The sequence below is a fragment of the Corvus cornix genome, chromosome 4 (genome assembly GCF_000738735.6).
Source record: "Corvus cornix cornix isolate S_Up_H32 chromosome 4, ASM73873v5, whole genome shotgun sequence".
Lineage (NCBI taxonomy): Eukaryota > Metazoa > Chordata > Aves > Passeriformes > Corvidae > Corvus > Corvus cornix.
In genome coordinates, this window is record NC_046334.1 from 18384787 (window position 1) to 18405408 (window position 20622).

General features: G+C 41.9%; 1 protein-coding gene and 1 long non-coding RNA gene across 4 annotated transcripts in view; one reads left to right on the forward strand and one right to left on the reverse strand.

Annotated features, from left to right (window-relative positions):
- LOC104697215 overlaps positions 1-20622 on the forward strand; it is a 477817-nt gene that overhangs the window by 428108 nt on the left and 29087 nt on the right. The window contains exon 19 of the long non-coding RNA XR_005601811.1: positions 2569-2695. This is a non-coding gene — a long non-coding RNA (uncharacterized LOC104697215). The remainder of the gene's footprint in view (positions 1-2568; positions 2696-20622) is intronic.
- Positions 1-20622, reverse strand: part of TECRL (trans-2,3-enoyl-CoA reductase like) — a 69740-nt gene that overhangs the window by 8811 nt on the left and 40307 nt on the right. For all 3 annotated transcript variants that reach the window (XM_010411903.4, XM_010411902.4, XM_010411906.2), the window contains exons 3-7: positions 18075-18119; positions 16715-16818; positions 4706-4821; positions 2551-2656; positions 1385-1457 (exon numbers count right to left, since the gene is read on the reverse strand). In XM_010411903.4, coding sequence (XP_010410205.1) covers positions 1385-1457; positions 2551-2656; positions 4706-4821; positions 16715-16818; positions 18075-18119 — 444 coding nt within the window. The remainder of the gene's footprint in view (positions 1-1384; positions 1458-2550; positions 2657-4705; positions 4822-16714; positions 16819-18074; positions 18120-20622) is intronic.

Consider the following 20622-nt stretch of genomic DNA (forward strand, 5'->3'; position numbering starts at 1 on the left):
CAGCCTTATCCATAGACCCTTCTAATTCCATGAGCAGAAAACCCAATACGTAACTTATCCATTACCTTCTTTAATTTTAGTAGTGAGGCAATAGTCAGGCTTTAATACACAGCCACTGTCTGCTTCAGAGTCATACAAGAAATACATTTAACAGCTGCAAATTTCACCTGCCATTTGCCTGCCCTCTCCTTTTAGCTGTTGTCCCAGACCAGTGCAGGGCTCTACCATGTTCATGTCCAAAGGTTTACACTTCCCAAGTAAACCTTGGTCATAGCTGGGGGACACAAACCACGTGTACGTACCTCACTTGCCTTGGCCATGTCTCATCAAGCCTTTACTTTTGAGAACTATTTTTTCCTGGCTGGCACAGGACTCTTCTGTGGTGCCAAAGGCATTTTAAGGCAGTGGCAAGCAATTAGAAATATTTCTTCTGAATGCTTCCTCTTTTGTGTCTTGAACAAAGAGCTTCCCCTAGAAAGACACTGCACTTATTGATTTGATAGCCCAGACTGCTAAAAACTGTCTAGGGAGGTTTCTGCATTGTTTGCAGCATTGTTGTTAAAGCCACGCCAAATCCAACTGTCATTCAATGAATCACATAATTTTGAAATAGAACCTTTGTGCTATTTTGAAAGAAAAGCAAGTGTCATGTAGGAGAAATTTTTGGTTGAAAAAACTTAGCAATTTAACTGAGTGTAAATAAAAATGCCAAAGCAAATGCTTTGTTCCCAAAGTTCATAGATAAATGAGAGGAAAAGAAAGACTAAGGTATAGCAAGGAAAGTAAAGTAGCAGAAAATAAAACCTGTGCCAATTATGGTCAAAAGAAGCAGAAGTCTAGAGAGCAAACAGAAAAGAATAATGAAGAAAGAGCAGTGTAATAGTAAAATACGAGGACAGGGAACAAAATGATAAAAAATCTAAAAACTAAAAAAAAATCTGTTATCAGCAGTATGTGATGGATTTTTACTGGTTTTTCTCAGGGGGAAAAAAAAAGAAAAACCTTAATTTACATGAAAAGGATGTATCTTTAGCAAATAAATATCTCCTCCAAGAAAATGCAACCTGCTCTAGTTCTCCCCTGCATTCTTTAATACAAACCTTGTGAAGATGAGCAAAATACATTGATCTTTGTGTTTTCTCTAGTTGTCCAAATTGGACAGCGATTGACCATTGCTGGACAGGCACAAACATTCAGTGGCACAAAGCAGAGGTGCTTCCAACACAACCACCTTCATTCTGACAGGGAGCAAAGATTAATTTCTGGAGAGATTAGTCATATAATCTAATGTGGGAGCAGTCTCTTGATTCTGGAGAACTTCAGGTTACATGGCAAAGACTTTTTCAAGCCGAGTTTGTTATCTTTGTGTCCTACCCATACCTACATGGTGGCGTGTACCGCGGGTGGTTGATGTAGTATGCGATCCAGGATGTGAATCCCCAGTAAAAGGCACAGCCCTGGAACAGACAGATAATTTTTTTGAAAGGGCAACAAGGAAGTACAAACTGTAACTTCATAAGTATAAAGTCTGCCAAGCCAAAACCCGGGTGACCACCAAAAGACTCTGCAGTTGCTTTGTGAGCCTCAGAATATCTATCTTTCTAAGATGCTATGAAGCAAGTAAAAAAAAATTAGGTACACAGCGTGGATTTTTTTTTTTATTGTGTGGAATGTGTTTCATGCCTGTTGTAGGAATTGGCACTAGTTTTCTTCTTCTTTGATTCTACTGCTAAAGATTACGTTTCTTTGTGTTGTGCTGTTAAAAGCCTAGGGCTGGTTAACACACCTGAGCTGTTACTGTACCTGAAATTCAGCATTCCCAACCAAGACAAACAGAACGCTAAACCAGACAAAACAAGGGAGAGTAAAAGTGAAGCTCCCTATCAAGGCCATGTGTTAATCTCCTTCACCAAAATCCTAAATGTATTCCAAAATATTTAAAGGGAGGGTCTTTACATCACACCATATGGGGTGGAGGGGTTATACAAAATGGCCAAGGTACAGTGTGTGAAATAAAAGAAAGGAAAGCCTATGAGTAATGACACACAGTTGAAATTCAGGAGGCTTTGGAAGAGAGAAGACCTGGCCAGTTCAGTATCTTCCTGCCTGAGGCTTCCATCTGTAGAAGGAGAAATTTTTTTTTCCTACTTGTAATTTGATTTTCACTTCCTAGCACAAGGCCTGTCTCTTGCTCTGTATTTATGTTGCACCAAGGAAGCAGTGTATGACTTCTGTCAACACTGCTAGATGTTGCAGCAACAGCCATCATCATAAAATACCGTTCAGTCTGAAAAATATCCTGGACATGACAATCAGCCCCTTGGGTGTATGAGTCAAAGTGGACATTTACATGCAGGAGCTAAAATGGACATTGATTTCAATTTATGTCCTTGGGGACATGGTCCTGAAATCCTTCCTGTATCTGTATTTTCACTAAACATAATTCCTGGAGCTACAAAATAAATTAATTTTTATTTCCCTATCTTCTTCCAAGGACTGCTTTGATATGAGGATATTCTCTCTTACACAGGATGATAAACATATTGTCACCTTTATCATATTTTTCAGAGGAGTGTGCCCTTCCGAAAACTTGTGAACAAATAACGTCTCCAGAAGATGTCTGATGTAGTGTAAACAGTGACAGAAACAGGCCAAGCTGGAAGGGAGAGGGAGAAAAAAAAAAAAAGAAATTAAGGTAAGTGAAAGATTTTTTTTATTACCTCACAGTTAATGTCATGAAAGGAATAAGAACTAATATTCCAAAACTGCAGTCACATTAAAATTGTGGGATTTAAGATATTGTCTTAATTGAAGCATCTGGAACCAAAGATTAATCGAATCATTTTCAGTGTTATACAAAGTTGTTTGCATTTTGCAGGGAAGCAGCTTATTTTTACTAGCCTTGAAATAAAAAGAGCTCCTCGTGCTCTGAATGTGATACATAGTCCTGACAAGACATTTAGACAGGACAGATGTGTATACAGCCAGTCTGACGCACTCTTCCAAAAGACCTCTTCCACGTTTAAGGCCACCTTAATGCTCCTGTAGGATGTGTCTGACATTTAAAAACATTCTGAATATCTTCTGAATGGTTTCCTTGTCCTTTGCCAACTCAAGTAGCTGCATGGGGGTAGTTTGTGTTTCATTTCCTTGTGGATGCAAAATGAGATTTTGTTCTTAAATTAATCCATTCTGATGGCTTTTTTGTTGCCTGTTATAAAGAAATGAGGTAATTGTGGTAGAAACTATTATATTGATTCTCTTTTGAGGAAGATTATGAAACAATAACAGGCATTGCTGATTTGCTTCCGAGAATGAGTTGCAGCTCATAGTGATTGAGTTTCAGAAACAAATGTCAGGAGTGATTCCTGATGGCATTTTATCTTGGTTACATTTACCGTACTACCATAGCCCATCTTGCTGCAAACCAATTATAAGACATAAATGAAAAGTGGTTTTCAGCATGTGAAATCTCAAATAATTTTATTATGCATCATGTACGGTAGCTAAAGTCAAAGATTAAACAATTTCAAAGTAATTAAACCAGAGAGAGTTGAGCTAAGAAAATTTCAAACAATTAACGACTAATCCAAAGCCTGGAGCAAACTCCCAGCTTTGCTGGAAATTTCTAAATTAATTTTGCTTAGGATGGGGACCTCAGATGAACCCATTAAGGAGTGGCCACTGGCAGGATTCTGCACAACCCTTGCCCATGTAAAAGAAGGTAAAGGTATTGCAGGTTCTTCTGCAGGTGCTGCCAGAAATGCTCTCCTTTCAAGCATATGCACAAGAGAAGGAAGACAAGCATCTTGCAGCTCTGGATTTGCATTCAATTGCTTTGTATTCTCATTCCCAGCTCCACTAACTCCCCTAATGTCTCTCCAAGTGCCTGTTTCTCCATCTATAAATGGCATTATTACTCACTGTATTTCTCTGCTGTATACCAGTTCCCCTGATTCTGCAATCACAGTGGCAGTATGTGGGAAGTATGTGGGAAAGCTGTACAGTCCTTGAGCCTCCTAGGTCCCTGTGTGCTCTCCCATAAGTGGTCCAGCTTATCCAGGTGACAGGCTTTCCTTGATCACCTTTCATCCTTCTGCCAGGCACTAATCACCCAGAATGGGGACAATTCCACTGAAAGGAAATTCCTTAAGTGTGACATTTCCCAGTCTGACTGGTGAATTGTACCACCGTCCTGTGGAGATGATTCTTTTGAGGTTCTTGACCTGACTCATGACATGCAAACCTGTTGAATTTCCTCTTTCTTGTGCCTAGGTGAGAGCTGGTATGGGGGTAGTTACTTTCTGTGCTGAATGCTGGTGCTGCTCATCTCAAGAGCAGGAATGTGCTGTAAGGAGATTGGTAGTGGGGCACCTGGAGTCTTGTCTTCTCTTCTCCATCAAGCATGGCTTTGGGTTACTACCCACTGTGGTTTTTATTTCACCTTATGTTCAGAATTTATGTTAAACTGGGGAAAACACTGCATCTCCATGGTGACCATGTGCAGTGACTGTTGCAGCTGGGATCCCATTTTTGGTCAGGCTTATGAGTGCTGCTAAATGTCAAACAGGTATTGGTAAGAACTGAATCTGACACTAGGCAAGCAGCCTCAGGCCCCCTGTAACATCCTCAGCCCTGGAAATGCAATCTCCATCCCTCTGGTTTCTCATGCTCCAGGAAAACAGTTCACACAAGTGTCACTTACTGAACCACCGGGTGGCGGAAGCTCTTCCTGCTTTCCACTTGATCATAAATAGTCGAGAGGCGAATGTAGAAGAGCAGATATATGAGAAGAGGCCCAGTGTATTCTGTTAGAAAAAACTAGAAATGAAAAATAAAATAGCTGTGGCAGAGTAGAAAATTGCACAGGAAAGGTGTGAGAAAAAGAATGCCCCAATCCACAGCCCCTATTCATCCTTCAAATGACTTTTGGCTTCATTTTCAGGACTTAAATGACACATAGGGGTTTCTTCTGCAGTCTCTTTAGCAAAGGAGTAAAATCCATCTAGGAAATGAGAGATAGGTTTCTGTGCAGAACATTAACCCAGTCAGGACTGCTTCATGGAAGGTGGTCAAAATTACAGTTATCTCCTCTTTATACTTTTGGCTGTGCCATCAGATGCCTATTTGGAATCTAAATAACACTAAAAACCAAGGCCAAGAAACTGAAGGCAGCTTGCTTTCTGCCAGTGTTTTTTGCAATTAAGTGGCACATCAGTTAAAAGCCAACCAAGCATGACAGAAACAAACATGGCTTTGAATCCTGGTTGCCAGCAGAGTCATCTGGAAGGGAGGCTATCATTGCTTGAAATTTCATGGTGGGTGGAAGAGCAGGACCAGCCTGCTTGGTGCATGGTGCTTCGAGCTCTTTTTCAGTGACTGGGTGGTGCTCCTCCCTGTGCAGGCACCAGCAGAAATAGCCTGTGGTGGGCAGACTGGACAAGTAAGCTACCCTACCGTGACAAAAACAAAGCAAGAAGAAATAACTTCATCTCACCACTGTCACTCCTGCTAGGCACAGAGAGCTGAGAGGAGGGGCAGGGAGAGAAGGCAGAGTCATGGAGATGACATGAGCCACCCTCAGTTTTAAGGTCTGACTTTGGCTTGCTACAGTCTGTATCGTTTTTGCTTGGGGAACATTCTTAAACTACACACAGCTGGAAGAAATAAAATGACACTAGAGTGATGAGAGGTCTAGATTTGATCACCTGTCCCCACTGGACTGAATCCCAGAATAAAATGGAAGTGGTGTAGTCCTACACATTTACAAGGACTGGCGAATTGTAACTCAAGTGCCTATCATTGATCAGGGAGAAAGATTTATGACTGAAGGGTTATTTGGCTTTATGGTGGCTATTGGCACTGTTGTAGAATTGTAATGAATAAATACCTGTGGCTTAAGGAAGCAACACTGACTTTAGACCATCTTTCTCAAAACTAGTATTTGATCCCCCAGCAGTCTGTTCTGTTAATCACTCTTCAGAAGAGCATTGAAAGAGAAAGGTTTTCCTGCAGAAATATCCTGCAATTAGGTTCCCTTTTCCTCTGTTACAGGCGGAAGCTTTTTGAAATTTTATCCATTCATAGGAGGACAGTCTCCAAAAGTAACAACAGACTTAAGTGTTCTCTACCAGGGGAACATGAAACTCCCTTTTGTTCCAAGTGACATCATGACTTCCGTGCTCCATTTAGACTCCGAATGATCCCAAGAGCAGGTGTGTGTGTGTGTGTGAAAATATTTAATCTAGGAGTCCAAGAGCACTCATTGTTGTGGAATACCTCACAGCCAAGGGCTTTTTAGAATTTTGTCCTAGTAGTAGTTGTATGGTTCTGTTCCAAAATCTGAGCCCACTGGGTCTGGCAGTCTGCAAACACTGTAAGGGATGGCCTCTGCTATTTAAACCTAACACACTAAATCTATACTTTGGTGGTATAGGGGACAGAGGTGAAGATAATGTGGTCTTGGCAGGTCAGCAGAAGAGCCTGGAATGAGCTGCTTTCTCCAGTGTAGCTTTTTCTCTCTGCCATGAGCTGTACCCCAAAGCACATCCGTAACTGCCAGCTTTCAACATCTGTTTGGCATGAGCACATTACAAAGCTGCCAGGAAGAGTTTGGCCGGACTTAGCACCAAGTTGTGCTTACTTGTAACTGCACCAAGTGTTCCCCTTTACCCCCTGACTGATTTCAGATGCTGAGAGTTTCAAGATTTAGTAAAAAATCCAGTCTCTCTTTAAAAGCCAAAGCTCCCAGACACAAGATAATCCTGTGACAGGGTTCATCAGTGCAATCCAGAGAAGCAGTTGAGAGCACTGACAATAGCTCTAGAGCTGGGGATTGTGGAGGTGAGCAGCATCAGCATGCTCAGGGTGCTTCACAGGTTGGGGACAGGGTTCACTCTTGTCTGTGTGTCAGTCACATCACCCATGTGGAGGCAGGTGCTGCAGGGTCAGCCATGAGATTTGCAGTCAAACTGGGCACTGTCTGGCAGGCAGGACTCTGTTTGCCTTTGTCATAACTGAGTCACACTGGCACATAGTTAGGATCAGTAACATTCTGTTTTAGAGGATGAGGTTCAATTTGCTGTAGTTTTTGTTGTTGTTTAGTTTAGTTTAGGTAAGTTTCAGGCTGTTTCCTTCTGCTGCATCTCCCATGCTGCGACTGCTGCACTAATTCTCTGGCCCACTGATTTAAGTTTGTCATAAATGAAAAATGAGTTCCAGAAAGGCAGGCAGAGAAACTGCTAAAAATTCCCATGAGTTCAAGCAGGTGAAAGGGAAAGTAGTCTTAAATTAACACAACATTACAATTATTGGTTCTACCCACTGGCAATCAAGGGCAAGCACCATTCTTTTACTATTGATTCTCAATGATTATATGCAATTGAGCCTACCTAGTATCTTCATACTCATCCTATAGCTGACTAATTGCTGGGCTTGGGGAGGTATTAGTTGTGTCAAGGATCAGTTCAACCCATCATTTTTATAGGTGCTCAAAATTACTAATTCCTGCTGACATATTCTGCAAAAACAGTAATCACATTTTAAACAAATAATAACACTGTTATTTCCTCTGAAAATAATAACATTGTAGCTGTTGTTTCTGAACAAAAGAAATATAATTTTATTTTTAAAAAAACCAACTGATCATTTAAAACATGGAGCAGATTTATCTTTTAGAAATGAAAAAAAAAAAGGCAAAACAAAACAAAAAAAAACCCCAATATTTAAAAGAAAATTATTTTTTCTTTACCATCTTGTGGTCCTGCCTAGATTATTTTGATGTAGTGGGTGCAACCAAATATGGTGACACATAATAGCAAAATTATCTTTTCCTGGAGGAGCAGTATGTCTCTATAACAATGAGCATATCTCAATAGGATTTAACTGTTGAGCTCATCATTCACTCTCAGAAGAGAGAAAAGAGGAGATTGCCTCTTTTTCCCACGTCTGTAAAGTCTACTTCATATCTTGCACAGTGTCCAGTTCTCTTACCTTCTTTCTCTCCTCTCCAGTGTCTGACATGATATACTCTGTAGACCTCTTTCTCAGCAGCATAGAGAAAGTGCTCTTAAATGAAAGTATTCTGGAATCAAAACTTTCCCCAGCGTGGTCTCCATACAGAGTGCTAAAATCAAGCTTCTTTAACCATCTCAGTTATCAGGCCCTCAGGGATCTGATTCAGTAACACCTAAACTGGAAGTACCTACTACATAAACATAAAAACTGGGATCTGAAACATGTCAAAAGAGAGCTAAGAAGGAGTTTCCATTATCCAAGAGATGGTGGAACAAATGGTAAAACAATACAGGAGAGCTAATCTGCAAATCAGCAAAGCATCTTATCTTGCAGGACACAAATTGTACCTGCTTCTTTTATCTCTATTCAGCTCACCGTGCCAGGAACACCTTGCTGAACAGAGTAACAGCCAGATCAGGAATTCAAATCCCAGACCTTGTGAGTCAGAGGGATATTTAGGGAGGTATGAATGCAGCAGAAGTGAAAGGAGTTCTTTAAAGTTATTGGAGGGATTTTCTGGCTAGTAAGGGCAGCTGACATAGTGCCTGACACTGTCCCAACAGGTCTGCTAAAGGGAATGGAAAGGATTTTGATGTGAGTTAAAGTATTGTGTGTACTGGTCAGGAAAAGGCAGAACAGGACAAAAGGAAGTTGTAAACAGAGGCGGTGGAGTGGAGGGAGTCTGAAAAAAGTCCAACCAAATCTTTATAAATGAACAGCCCACATATTAGTATCTTCATATGAGGACATCAGCTAATTCCTCTCTGTAATGTTTATGACATGCCCTTTCTGTAATATCACACAACACACCCTATCTTGTTACCTTTTGGCAGAGTCTCACATTATCTCATTTATGACAAGCTGCAGAGCTGAGGAAAGGCCATGCAGCCTCTTCCATAACTGATCCCTTCCTGCAGCACTTTCCATGCCATGTAGGGCCAGTTTCCCGGTCACCAGTGCTGTTTGTGATGTTTTCTCTTCCATTGCCCACGGGATGTCTGCACTGAAGCAGAGAGCATGGGATGAGAGTAATACCTGCAGCCAGGACAATGACTTTGGGTCACTGTCTGTAGTCCTCAGCACAGCAAGAGATACAAAACAGCTCAAGCATGTCCTGGGTAACTCTGATGGAAAAGCAGCTGCAGCATATAAATTATCTAATGGACAGGGCTTAGTTTCTCTGGTAAATGTGAGACAAAGGCAGTAGTTGCAGTCCTGAGCCAAGGTCAGCCTGACACGGTACATACTGCACAAAGATGAGGATCTGCTGCTATCAGACAGACAGACCATTGCTGAGTGTGAGTGTACAGAGCACAGCCAGGATTTCAGAGAAACCCAAGAGAAACAGGCAGTTAAATCCTCCCAAGTCCCCAGATCATGTTAGACTTAGTGTATAACTACCTTAGACTCCTTTTACAATCCCAGCCCTAAGTACTCTTGAGCTAATGATCATTAAGAAACATTATTAATTTCTAGTCTAATTTCTACTTCATATACTTTGTTACCTCATTAGAGGCCATACAGTTACCTGGGGATGATAATGGCATAATTTTAGCACCATCTCTAAAATCTTCACCTTTGTAAAAGTTTTGTATTTTCATGTTTGCAAAAATCCGCAGCAGCAGCAATTTTGTATCAGGTTCTTTGTTTACAGTTCTTAAGGGCTGCTTGAATATTCAATTACTTCTTGTTCCAGTTCTCATGGAACTGGCTAATTCAGTCTACAAAACTTAAATTGTGCATGCAGACACACCTGAAATGTCCCTTGTCTGGGTAGATTTTGCAGTGACTCGGTGTCTATGAGTACTTCAGGCTGCTGCTCAATGTTTACTGCAAATACCAGAGGTAAAATGGATTTGCTGTAGGATTTTATAGGCAAATTGCAGCTGACTCAGGCCAATTTCAGGAGCTGGGAAATGAACAGCGAAGGGCACTGTTTGTCCAAGTCAGGGCTGTGCATGGTCTGTGGAAGAAGGCAGGCGAAACCCCAGCTTCCTCCTGTCTCTTCTAAGACTGAGCTGTCTGAAACCTTGGCACCAGACCACTTCATACCACGGTCAAAATTCTTCCCTTAGACCACAAGTCCTTTCATGTTTCTTACTCAAAACAGAAAATTATTGCAAATTAACAAACATTATTCTTATGCACACACATATATGTATGTTGTAAATGTTTGTACCAATACATATTCAGTGAAGCACTCAAGTCCTCTTTGTAACCAAACACCAATGTGAGTTCAGATTTGCTGCCAGGTCTTTACTGTCTTTGACAGCATTTTGAAATCTTCCTTTTAATGTGCATTGTTTTAAAATGTGTATTTATTATCTGCTATGCAGATATGTAAACAAAATTGTGCTTTTTAACACCTGGTTATTATAAATAACAGCATCTGTGCTTTCCATCCAGAAGCCTCAAAGCACTTTGCAAAGTGGAAAATACTGTTACTTTCTTGCCAGTATTTTGGAAGCTGAAATACAGAGAAATTCAGTGGCTTGTCAAGGGCATCAGAAAAAGGTGGGCAAAGGGGCACCTGGTCCTCTCAAACACTGTTTCTGTCTCTGGTTCACACTGCTCAACACTGGTTCACCCCATGGTTCACTCTCCTCTGCGCTCTCCTTACAACCTGTATGGGGTTGGGCAAAATTCCCCATACAAAATAATTGTGCCAGGCTTATGCATTCTAGAGGGACTATAACTGCTCAAATTTGCATAGATTGACAAAATGTCAACCTCCTTTGTTACTCTGAATACAAATAGGAAAATGTCGACATTTGCCAGTACTGTACATCAAGCATCTCTTTGTTCCTTGAGCAGCAGGAAGGGTTTAAGCATAAAGTTGTGTATAACTAAAAGAAACAGTTTGTTCTATTTATGCTTACTGAATTCTGTCTACCTTCTTTTTGCACTCAAAGTGGTACAAACTCAAGGGCATTCCTATAAACCCTTAGGTGTAGGTCTTTCACTCTTTGCTGTGCTTAACAGTAACTAGAACCCTCAGAATTAAGTTTTCTAGTAGCTCCCTAATTCCCTTTGGCACCTGAAAAATTGACACTCTGGCATGGTTCATCGTGAGCTAGTGGCATTTGTTGTTGAGACCAAGAGAAATTATTGCAACACTGTTTGCAACGTTAGAAGCAGCATCTGAGGAAACCAAATCTGCCAGCTGGGCAGTTTCAGAGGTCTCCTCTTCCCTTATCTGTTAACTTCATGCTGCCACTGGGCAATAACAAAGAGCCAAAAGTATGTGTGGCCCAAGGAAAGGCACAAACAACATAAAACCATGGCAAGAAATCAGGCAAATGCAATCTGTTCTCTCCTGATAACCCTGGAGGCTGAAAAATATTAGACTTAATTAAATGAAAAATAAGAGCAATCTTGTGTGTGCAGTTTGCCTTTGTGAAAGGTCACAATGTTTTTAAAAGTTCGCAGCTTTTGACTGGGATCAGCTCAAGACTTGGCCAACTGCACCAAGGTAGAGCAACGCTTACTGTGTGTTCAAGCAGAAACCTCTGCCAAGTACAAACTGTTAGCTGTAAAACAGAGGTGCTTTGCATTACAAATAATTGTAGTTGGAAAAGGTGCTGTCAAGGAATTAGTGACTTCTTTTTTCTCCTGGAGATCATGTTCTGTGAGCAAATTATCTATTGATCCAAGAGGTTTAGCAATGAAAAACCGTTTGAGGATTTTTCTGTCTTTGGCACTTTTTTGTAGCTGTTCTTAAGCCACCCGTAGATTCACACAGACTCACACGTTCTGTTTATTTGGCACTTCTGCAAAGCTTTTCAGGTATCCACAATTCCCTGAGAGTGTTACTCAATTTGTAGGGTCCTATTCCCACAACTAATTCTGTCTGAATTGGCCACAGAATAAGCAAACCCTGATATCTATCTGCTGAGAACCATTCAGTGACATTCTCTGATACATCAAACAGATCCTCAGCTCTCTCTCTCTCTTACCTGGACCTCAAATTCCTTCCTAAGCTATGATAATATGAGTTTTCTTACACTTATCATCTTTACACTGGCTCACTAGTTTGCTGGGACTCCCATCCTCACACTCCTTCAAACTCCTCAGATCCTCTCTTTTTCCTTTTCTTGTAATTGTCTGCACCTTTACATCCCATTGGGAGGTTATAGACCTTTACTGAAGTCTCTCCTTCTGTTCCCAAATTAGGGAAAATATCTTAAGTTGTTCTTCATGGGGAGTCCAAATCTGGCCTCAGTGCAGAGAAGGTGGAGAAAATGAGCCTGCAGCAGTTTGGCTGCTTTTTTTCCAAACCCATTGATACGCAAATCGCTTCCTATCGCAATCATCCCATAGACTTCATGGGATTGTTCCACATTTATGGGACCAACGGATTGAGCTGTGCCAGACAGAGCAAACTGCTGCTCCCCTGTTCACCAACAGGACTGACAAACTTTGGTGCACAGGCACTGTGCCAGCAAGAGGGGAGAACCACACTGACCAAAGCACTGCCTTCCCTTTGAGAGAACAGCAGCACCTCCTTACAGCCCTTCCCCACTGTGTACAGGTGCTGTGCATAACCACACAGCTCCAAACACAGATCCCTCCCTGGCTTCTTGCTCATTTTCCACAATGTCTAACTTGCCAGCCAGGGGAGAACAGATCAATTAGTGAAAAATGTGGATTTTCAGACTTCAAATATGCTCTTGGGTTTAAACAAGTATTAGTCTCTACATTTCTAAATTGAGCAGAATCTTTTTTCATTGGGAAATTTGAAATGGAGCAGTTCTGCTGCCAGCCTTACTATTTTAAGGCCCTCAGGAGTCAAAGTACTTAAGCAATCCCTAATTTTAAATCACAGTTACAAAAAATATTTACTGAAGTACTGCGTTTCAGGGTTAATCTTCTGAAATTCACAAGCTCGGAGGTAAAATATTTTTTTTACAGTTCTATGCTGTTTTCTCAGCTCTATTTGGATCCTTTTGGTAGCTGGCCCAGGTAGCAACAGGACAACAGAAGCTGATAAATCAGAAATTGCAATCATTGCTCAAATAAGGAAAGCTTTAGAAGCAGTGTGAATTTGAGCAGGAAGAATGGATTTTTTCCATTTTTTCTTCTTTTCACTACAGCAGCAGTGTATATTCTTAGTAGTAAAACACCAGCCATGTTTCAGAAAGTCACCATGCCACATTCCAATTATGTAAAAAGAGGTGTCTGTCAAACATGCTTAGGCCCAAAATTGCAGAGATTAAAAATAAAAGCCGTCGCTCCAGTGGTGGAAATTTCAAACATCCCTGGGGGTAAAATCTTTACAGGGCCATATAAAACAAATCTATAAACTCAGCTCCCATTAGTATCTCTGCAGAATCAGTCAGCAGACCTCAATCATACACTCCAGGCAGGGTAAAGAAATTGGTACGTCTTGTGCAGAAGTAAATTATGTGTTTCAGGTAATATTTGTTTTATATAAAAGAAGGGAGAGTAGAGCAAGAATTCTAACAAATTTCATGATACTAAGAAACAGGTTTTGTTTTCTCCCTGAATTATATTCTGGAAATCAACCTTGAGGGCCTCCTTTCTTCTAAAAGAGCCAGCTGAGGTTGAATACCTACTTTTATCCTAGAAAAGGACTTCATTTTTCAAAAGAGACTGACAAATAATTGTTCCAATGGAGGAGAGTCACAAATCCCTCACCCAAATTTGTCCTCCTCCCTCCATCAGAGCAACCCAGCCTCTAGAATTTGTTGACAACAGCCAATCTCAGAGCTGTGGTGTAACCTGAGCCCAGGGGATGTCTGGCTTTTCATTGCACAAAACACCAAAAATATTTTAGTCACTGTGCAACAGTGTTTTAGGAAAGCTGACGAAGAGGACGAAACATCCTTCCTACAAGGTGTCAGCCTCTGGCAGAGGGGCTAAGTAGACAACAGGAGACAACAAACCCTTGAGCTGCCAAGGTGGAGTGTGACAAGTATTGTAAATCTGAGACTGTGAATGCTCCAAAAGGGAAGCTGAAGTTTCTTGATTTTCCTAGACTTATTGATGCACAAACTCTTTATCTGGGAACACAGAGCGGCATCACCTTTTATTTTACATGTTTGGAAAGGGTGCTGCTCCCAGGTGGAGGTTGATACTGCTTTCCCCTTTTAAAAACCACAAGTCATTGTCTTGGTGTAAATCCCCAGCACTGGGGGTCTTGGTCCTCAAGTGTGATCTCCAGTGAGGTGACAGAGCCCCAGAAGACCCACCTCTGTGCTTAGTGTTCCCCTAGACAGATCCATACCCAATGCATCAACCTCTGCAGCCCCAACATGTCTCCATGTGCTTCTGTATCTATTTTTGGAGTCCAGACCTGAATGTGGCCCTTTGTTCCTTAGCTATCATTTTGCTGATGAGATAAGAATATTTTCATTCTGTGCCTTGTTTATTTAAATGTCAAACCTTTAAATCAGAAGCCTCCCTCACTGTGTGCGTAAATCTGGTAGAGCATTAAGGGGGAAGGGAGCACAGGAGCTCTAAGCACAGTAAAAATGGCAGTAAAACTACACATCCTGTGTACAAATGCATTTCTAATTGCTGTTGTTAGAATAGAATCTTCTGTGAACCTTTTCTCTATTGCTGTAGACTAGCTATAATATAAAAATCTCTTGACTGTTTAAATGACGTGGCTAGGAAGAAGATTTCTCCCACAGAGAATGGAGGCAGTTTAGAATATGGAGCAGAATGGGATAAGATGAATATTCAGAAACTCGTAGAGTCAACTTTTTGCATGCAGATTAAATCATAAAAAAAATGCCACTGCCTGCAGTACCTACTCCTGGTCATAACTGCAGTATTTATAATGGGATATTAAGCTGTAGTTATGTTACTGTCTCAGGCTACATAAACCACCAGGAAAAGAGAATAAATAAGGTTCTTGCAGATTAGTTAATTGTAGCAAACAGGAAGCTGCAGTAATCACAATTTTGCTTTACAAGGAAATTCCATGGTTGAGAGATGGTGGGATGGATTTGTGAGGGAAACGGGACTAGCATTAATTAGTCTGGCCCCAGTAGGCCATTAATCAGGATGGGGTAAAGCCTCAGCCTCAGTAAATGCACAGACCTCTACTCAAACAGGTAGGTCACACGGTGGGAAATGCTCTAGTTCCACTGAAGTAAGCTGCTGGTCCCCTGGGGATCTGAGTCCTGTCAGAACTGGGAAGGATGGACACAGGTCATGCTCTTCTTCACAGTGCCTAAAAGCTGCCAGACTTGTTGCTGCTCAGGGCTATCTGCTTCCCTGGAGAGGGAGAAATGCACATGATCTTGAGCAGTTGGGACAGATACGTGACCTTATAGAGCTGATGCAGAGGCTGACTTTTCCCAAGCCAAAGGCAGTTCTGGCAGCAACATTCACCTTGAGGGTACGTTTCAACAGATAAGGAACTGTAAATTAGCATATCCATTCCAAGTGTCTTGTAGTAATGTGTCATATCCCATAGTGACCTATTGGAGAGAGGAACAGGGACTATCACCTGCAAGCTGCTCAAAGACCTGACACAAACTCCATCCTTGTAGGCACAGCCAAGGAAGGACAGTGGCTTGTAGTCTCCCCATGTGAGCAGGGTGAGATCTGTGGACTGCCTGAGGTAAGAATCTAATAATGTGGCCAACAGCCATGATGCCAGTTAGCAAAAACTCGTTTGCTTCATTAAAGGATTGCAAGCAACTGGTGGTTTGCCTTCCATTTCCATAAGAAGTTTTATCATGGCTTTTATGGGTTTCAGAAACTGTAGTTCTGTCTTACTCAGGTTTCTCAGGGCAGAAATTGGGAATCTCGTTATCCAATATACAGATGTGGGTTGTGTGTTACTCCTGCTAGTGCTCTACTGCAGCAAAAGCTTGGTCAGAGTGATCACGAGACTACTTTCATCTCCCCACATGTACCTTCTGCAGGACATTGGAAAGGTCCCTTTTTCTCCCATTCTTTTACTGTCCTTTCAAACCCTCATACTGTCTGCTGTCTTTGGGCTGTGGAAGAATTCAATCTTTTACTTCTCACTTTCCCAAAGGAGCCTGTAAGCTAGAGTTCCCTACACACCATTTGGGTGGAATGTGCTGCCTCTCTCGCAGCACCCTGACCTTCCAATACCTGCTTATAGGAAAATAACTAAATTCAAACCTGGTCTACCTACAGCATAAGACAGCTATTGTTGTTATGGCAAATGCTTTTGTTTTACAAGGAGATTCAAAAGTTTTGGCTCCTGAGCCTTGCTGGGCATCTTCTGCTTGGAATCCTTGGCCTCTCTCAGAATTGTTCTTTGCTTGGACAAAGCGTAAGTTATTTCCATCCAGTTATTTTCCTGCATTAGTAACAGGATTACTAGAAATCCATTTTTTCTTTATAATATCCTTCCACTTTCAAAGATGAGGAGTCTTTCAGTAAATTAATGTATTTGACTACAGTTCGGCACAGGCATATGAGCCCAAGATAAGCTAAAACTGTTTTTTAAAATTGATTTTTTTTCCCTCAGGCAATATTTTTATGTTCCCCTTCTAATCTTTAATTGGAAGTCAGAGTTAGCATATTGATAACTTGGCTCACTCTCCATTTAATTCTGTTTTGAGTGCTGATAAACTAATTATGCCATTTTACATAAGGAAGCACAGGCTGAGGAAGCTGAAGCAATTTGATGCCAAAACACATTGTCCATTAAGATGTATCATGCTGACTGCTACGAGGACATACTTACTGTGGTCCAACCGACCTGCTGACCCAGGTCTGTAAAGTACAGTGTAACGATGGAGGAGACGGCAAGGCTTTGAATGCTGACGGAATCCTTCAAAAAAGGCCCGTCTGCAGTGGCAAAAATGGAAGAGGAGATGGGGTGAACAACAGGTGCGCTCTCGGAGACCCAGCATAACACACAGGCTGCCCTGCTCACTAGCTGTAGGCCCAGCTTGGAGTCTGATTTACTTTGGTGACTTGGTATTTATTCTCCAGGTTAGCAACTTAGAGCTCTTCCATGAGAGTTATTCCCTCTCCATTTTAACAAAAGCATGAGGCAAGCAATGTGTGACAGCTGTACGATGCTGTCTCTGTTAACCTGGCCCATTAGGGACAGGCCGTGCAATCAAACAACTCCACAGAGCACTGCTTGCCCTGTCTTGCAAGACTAATGGCAAAGTCTGTGTTATGCAGCATCTCCCTCACTGACATATTTTGCTGAAGCATTTGCACTCTCAGGCTGTTTTACAACAGGCAGCACCTGATGATGAATGCAACTTCTTGGGCAAAGGCTCACAATCCAAGATTTCTTTGCCAGCTGTCTGACCTAGGCAGACCAGGTGTATCTGAGCATTACACTACTGTTAGCAGTATTCTGAAGCTTCTGCTTCCAAACCTATTGGATCTGAAGTGTGCAGGCAGAGACATGAAATAACAACATTTGGTTCTTCTTTTTTACATATATGTAGGCAGTGAGCTGGATATTGGAAAAATCCAGCAGCCACTGGCATAGTATGTTGCCATGGCTGCAACACCTCTTTGCTCTTTTCTTTATGTATGGTCTCCCTTTCAATATACTTTTGTCGACTGTTTACATCAGTGAGGCTGCTAAATTCCATCAGGTGCTGAGCCCTCATTTTCTACATCTTTGCAATTCTCCACATCCACAGACCAAACACCAAACAGCTCCTGGCATCTTCCATTATCTTTCACTGCTATGTCCACCAAGAACTTGTGGACTGACACAGGGGTTGCCTCCTGCAGCTAGCTGCATCTTCTGGTGAGGCACTGAGCAAGTATTAAAACGGGTAATGCAGTGAGGGAAGGAAGGGAGTGAATGGGCTTGAAACTTCAAGACAATGCCTTGCCTTCGTTATTTGATCCATACACTGTATCCTGGAACATTTCTACTCAGTGGTTATGAAAACCATTAGGTTCCTTTATTAGTGAGAAAACTAATAGGTTAATAATTTATGTCAGTTAATGAGAATGTACTAACAGTTCACCCAATAACAAGTATAGAGAGAGCAATACCGTGAGGAGGAGAACCTGCCAGAGCATTAGTAATATGTTAGGTGCCCGTGTTCAGCCATATGAATACTCACTGTGTTCTAGTTGCAGGCCAACACGGGACGGGTACCACTGGGGACCTGTTCCAATCACAAAGCGTGGCTGTTAATTTCATGATAGAAGAGCTAAATTTCTGTTAGGTTTGGGGGTTTTTTTTCAGCTGATAGCTACAAAACTGAGATGGAATAAAAAACCACCTCTTTTTCAGTCTTAGCTATACAAATAGAATACAAGAGAGCTGGGAGAAGCACAGAATACACACATTAGAGCATAAATCCCTTCTCCCCATTTGAGTGCTGGAAGGCCAGTCTCAATGCTGAGCACTCTGTCAGCACAGCCTGTGTGTGCAGCACTGGGAAATATAAAGATGACTCTATTTATTATTATATTTGCCAAAATATAATAAATGCAGTACTAAATCCATCAGTCTTGCCCCTCCTTCCAAAATTATACCTGTGCTACAGTCCAGTCCAAAGGACTTTGTGTTTCCCCTTCAGGAACATAAAACCTGACTAGGGATGTGCAGCTTGTATTAGTTCTCAATCACAGATTAATCAGGGAAATAGGGACACAGAAAGTAGAAACACATGGGTAGCTAATACTGGGATACTTATGGTTTCCTTGATACCCTCAACTTAAGGATGTTTCCTAGAAGTACATTTTTAAATGCTCTGGTTTAGAGGTCTTTCTAAAATGCACAATGGCAGTTGGCAGTTGTTACTGGATTCCCTTTGGTGATTTTGAACAGAGACCTGTCAGGTTGGTCAAACAGGTACAGGTCTCCAGATGCATTTGTTTCCCTTGGTGTCAGAGTAAGCTGGTAATTGCCACAGACATGGGGCAGAGGGGATCATGGCTGCTCAAGTGCTTAATTTGGCCATTAAAGTTCCTCTATGTAGAAGGCTGTGCTTCTGCAGCTGTGGGGCTGTATGGACAGTATAAACACTCCTTTTTTGCCTCACGAGGACAAGTAACTTTGCTTAACCCATACACACTCTTTGGTTTGCTGTTGAAGGTTTTTAGGGCTGACCTAGCACATTTTTGGGCTGACCTGAAGCAGGCTGGGGAGACCTTACATAGCCCATGATGTTGACTGAGATTGGGGGAAGCAAATATTGTCCGAGAAAGGTGAGGAAACTGCTGTAATATCACCACCCTCAGACATTGCTACTACATTTGTCTTTATTTCATTTGACACAGTTGATAGCTTGAAGGAGATTTGCTTTCTTTTCAATTCAAAGCCTGGGTGAAATTAGTCAGATTTTTTTTAGACATATCTTACCACTCTTAGTGATCCTGTATTTAAGGTACAATTATTTCCATACCTTTAAATGGAAAAAAATGTTCACAATGACTGTGATCAAACATGGGAACATTTGCCTCCAGAAGCTGTGGGATCACCTTCCCTGGAGATAGTCAGGCCTCCTCTGGGGATGACCTTGAACAGTCTTATAGGACTTGAAAGTTGGCCCTGCTCTGAGCAGGAACCTGGACTAGATGAGCTCTGGAGGTTGCTTCTGTGTAATGTATTCCAGGATGATCAGGAGAGCTGTACACCAGCTGCCAGCTGGAGGGGAAGGGAGCTGTACACAGTGTGCACTGTGCAGTGACACCCAGCACACCCTCATTTCAAAAGCACTTGGTCTGACTTTTGTGGGCAAGAACAGGCGTTAGATGAACCCATGAACCAGGGCTAATAGCAGGAGGTGAGACATCCATCGAGTAAGTTGCAAATATTTTTTTCAAGGTACCACAACAATCCATGGCTATTAAGGATAACAAAGGGAAGATAGAGAAGGAGCAGCTGTCTGACTTGTCAAGGAAGATATGATTTGCTCCAGGACAGCAGATATCAATAGTTATTTGGGAGCCTGAAATGCAATGTATTTGTGTTAAATTGGAATCTTCCCCCCAGCTCCCCCCTTCATATTACAGTATGTTTCAATAAAAGTCAATTTACCTGATCCTGTGGCAATGCTCTTTTAGGTATGGCTCATAATCTTCACAAGGGCAAACAGAGGTTGTGCATTTAAGCACGTCATCCCATATTTCCTTAGCCTCAGTGTACCATTATGTTCAAACATACTCAAAAATTTAGACAGATGGAAGTGTGCCTTTGCTGCTGCTCATCTGCAGTGACCTTGTTATAGTATCAGTGTGTCTCTGGTTTCCAGGCCATGCTTGGAGTGCTGTGTGTATTCTTCTGGAAGGGCCAGGAATTAGCTGCTCCTTCCCTGATCTTTGTGTTGGTGGGGGGCCACCAGCTAACGTCAAGTGGAAATGCTAAATGGAGTGGAGAACGAAGTCCAAACACATTTCTATGTTGGTTTGAGTGAGAACACCAAAGTTTCCTGCTTTCAGTCTCTACTGTCAGCAGATTTCAGCAAGGCTGTTCCCAAGTGTTAGCTGTCCAGGGTCCTGCAGAAACCAGCATTGCTTCCTGGGGAGAAGTGTGACCCCAAAAAGAATCTGCTCTCCCAGCTTGGTAAGACTCAAATAGGAAATCTCACACATTCCTAGGCATCCTGCTCACCATTTGGTAGCAGTCAGCCAAGGGGACCCTGGCCCCACCTGTCACCACCT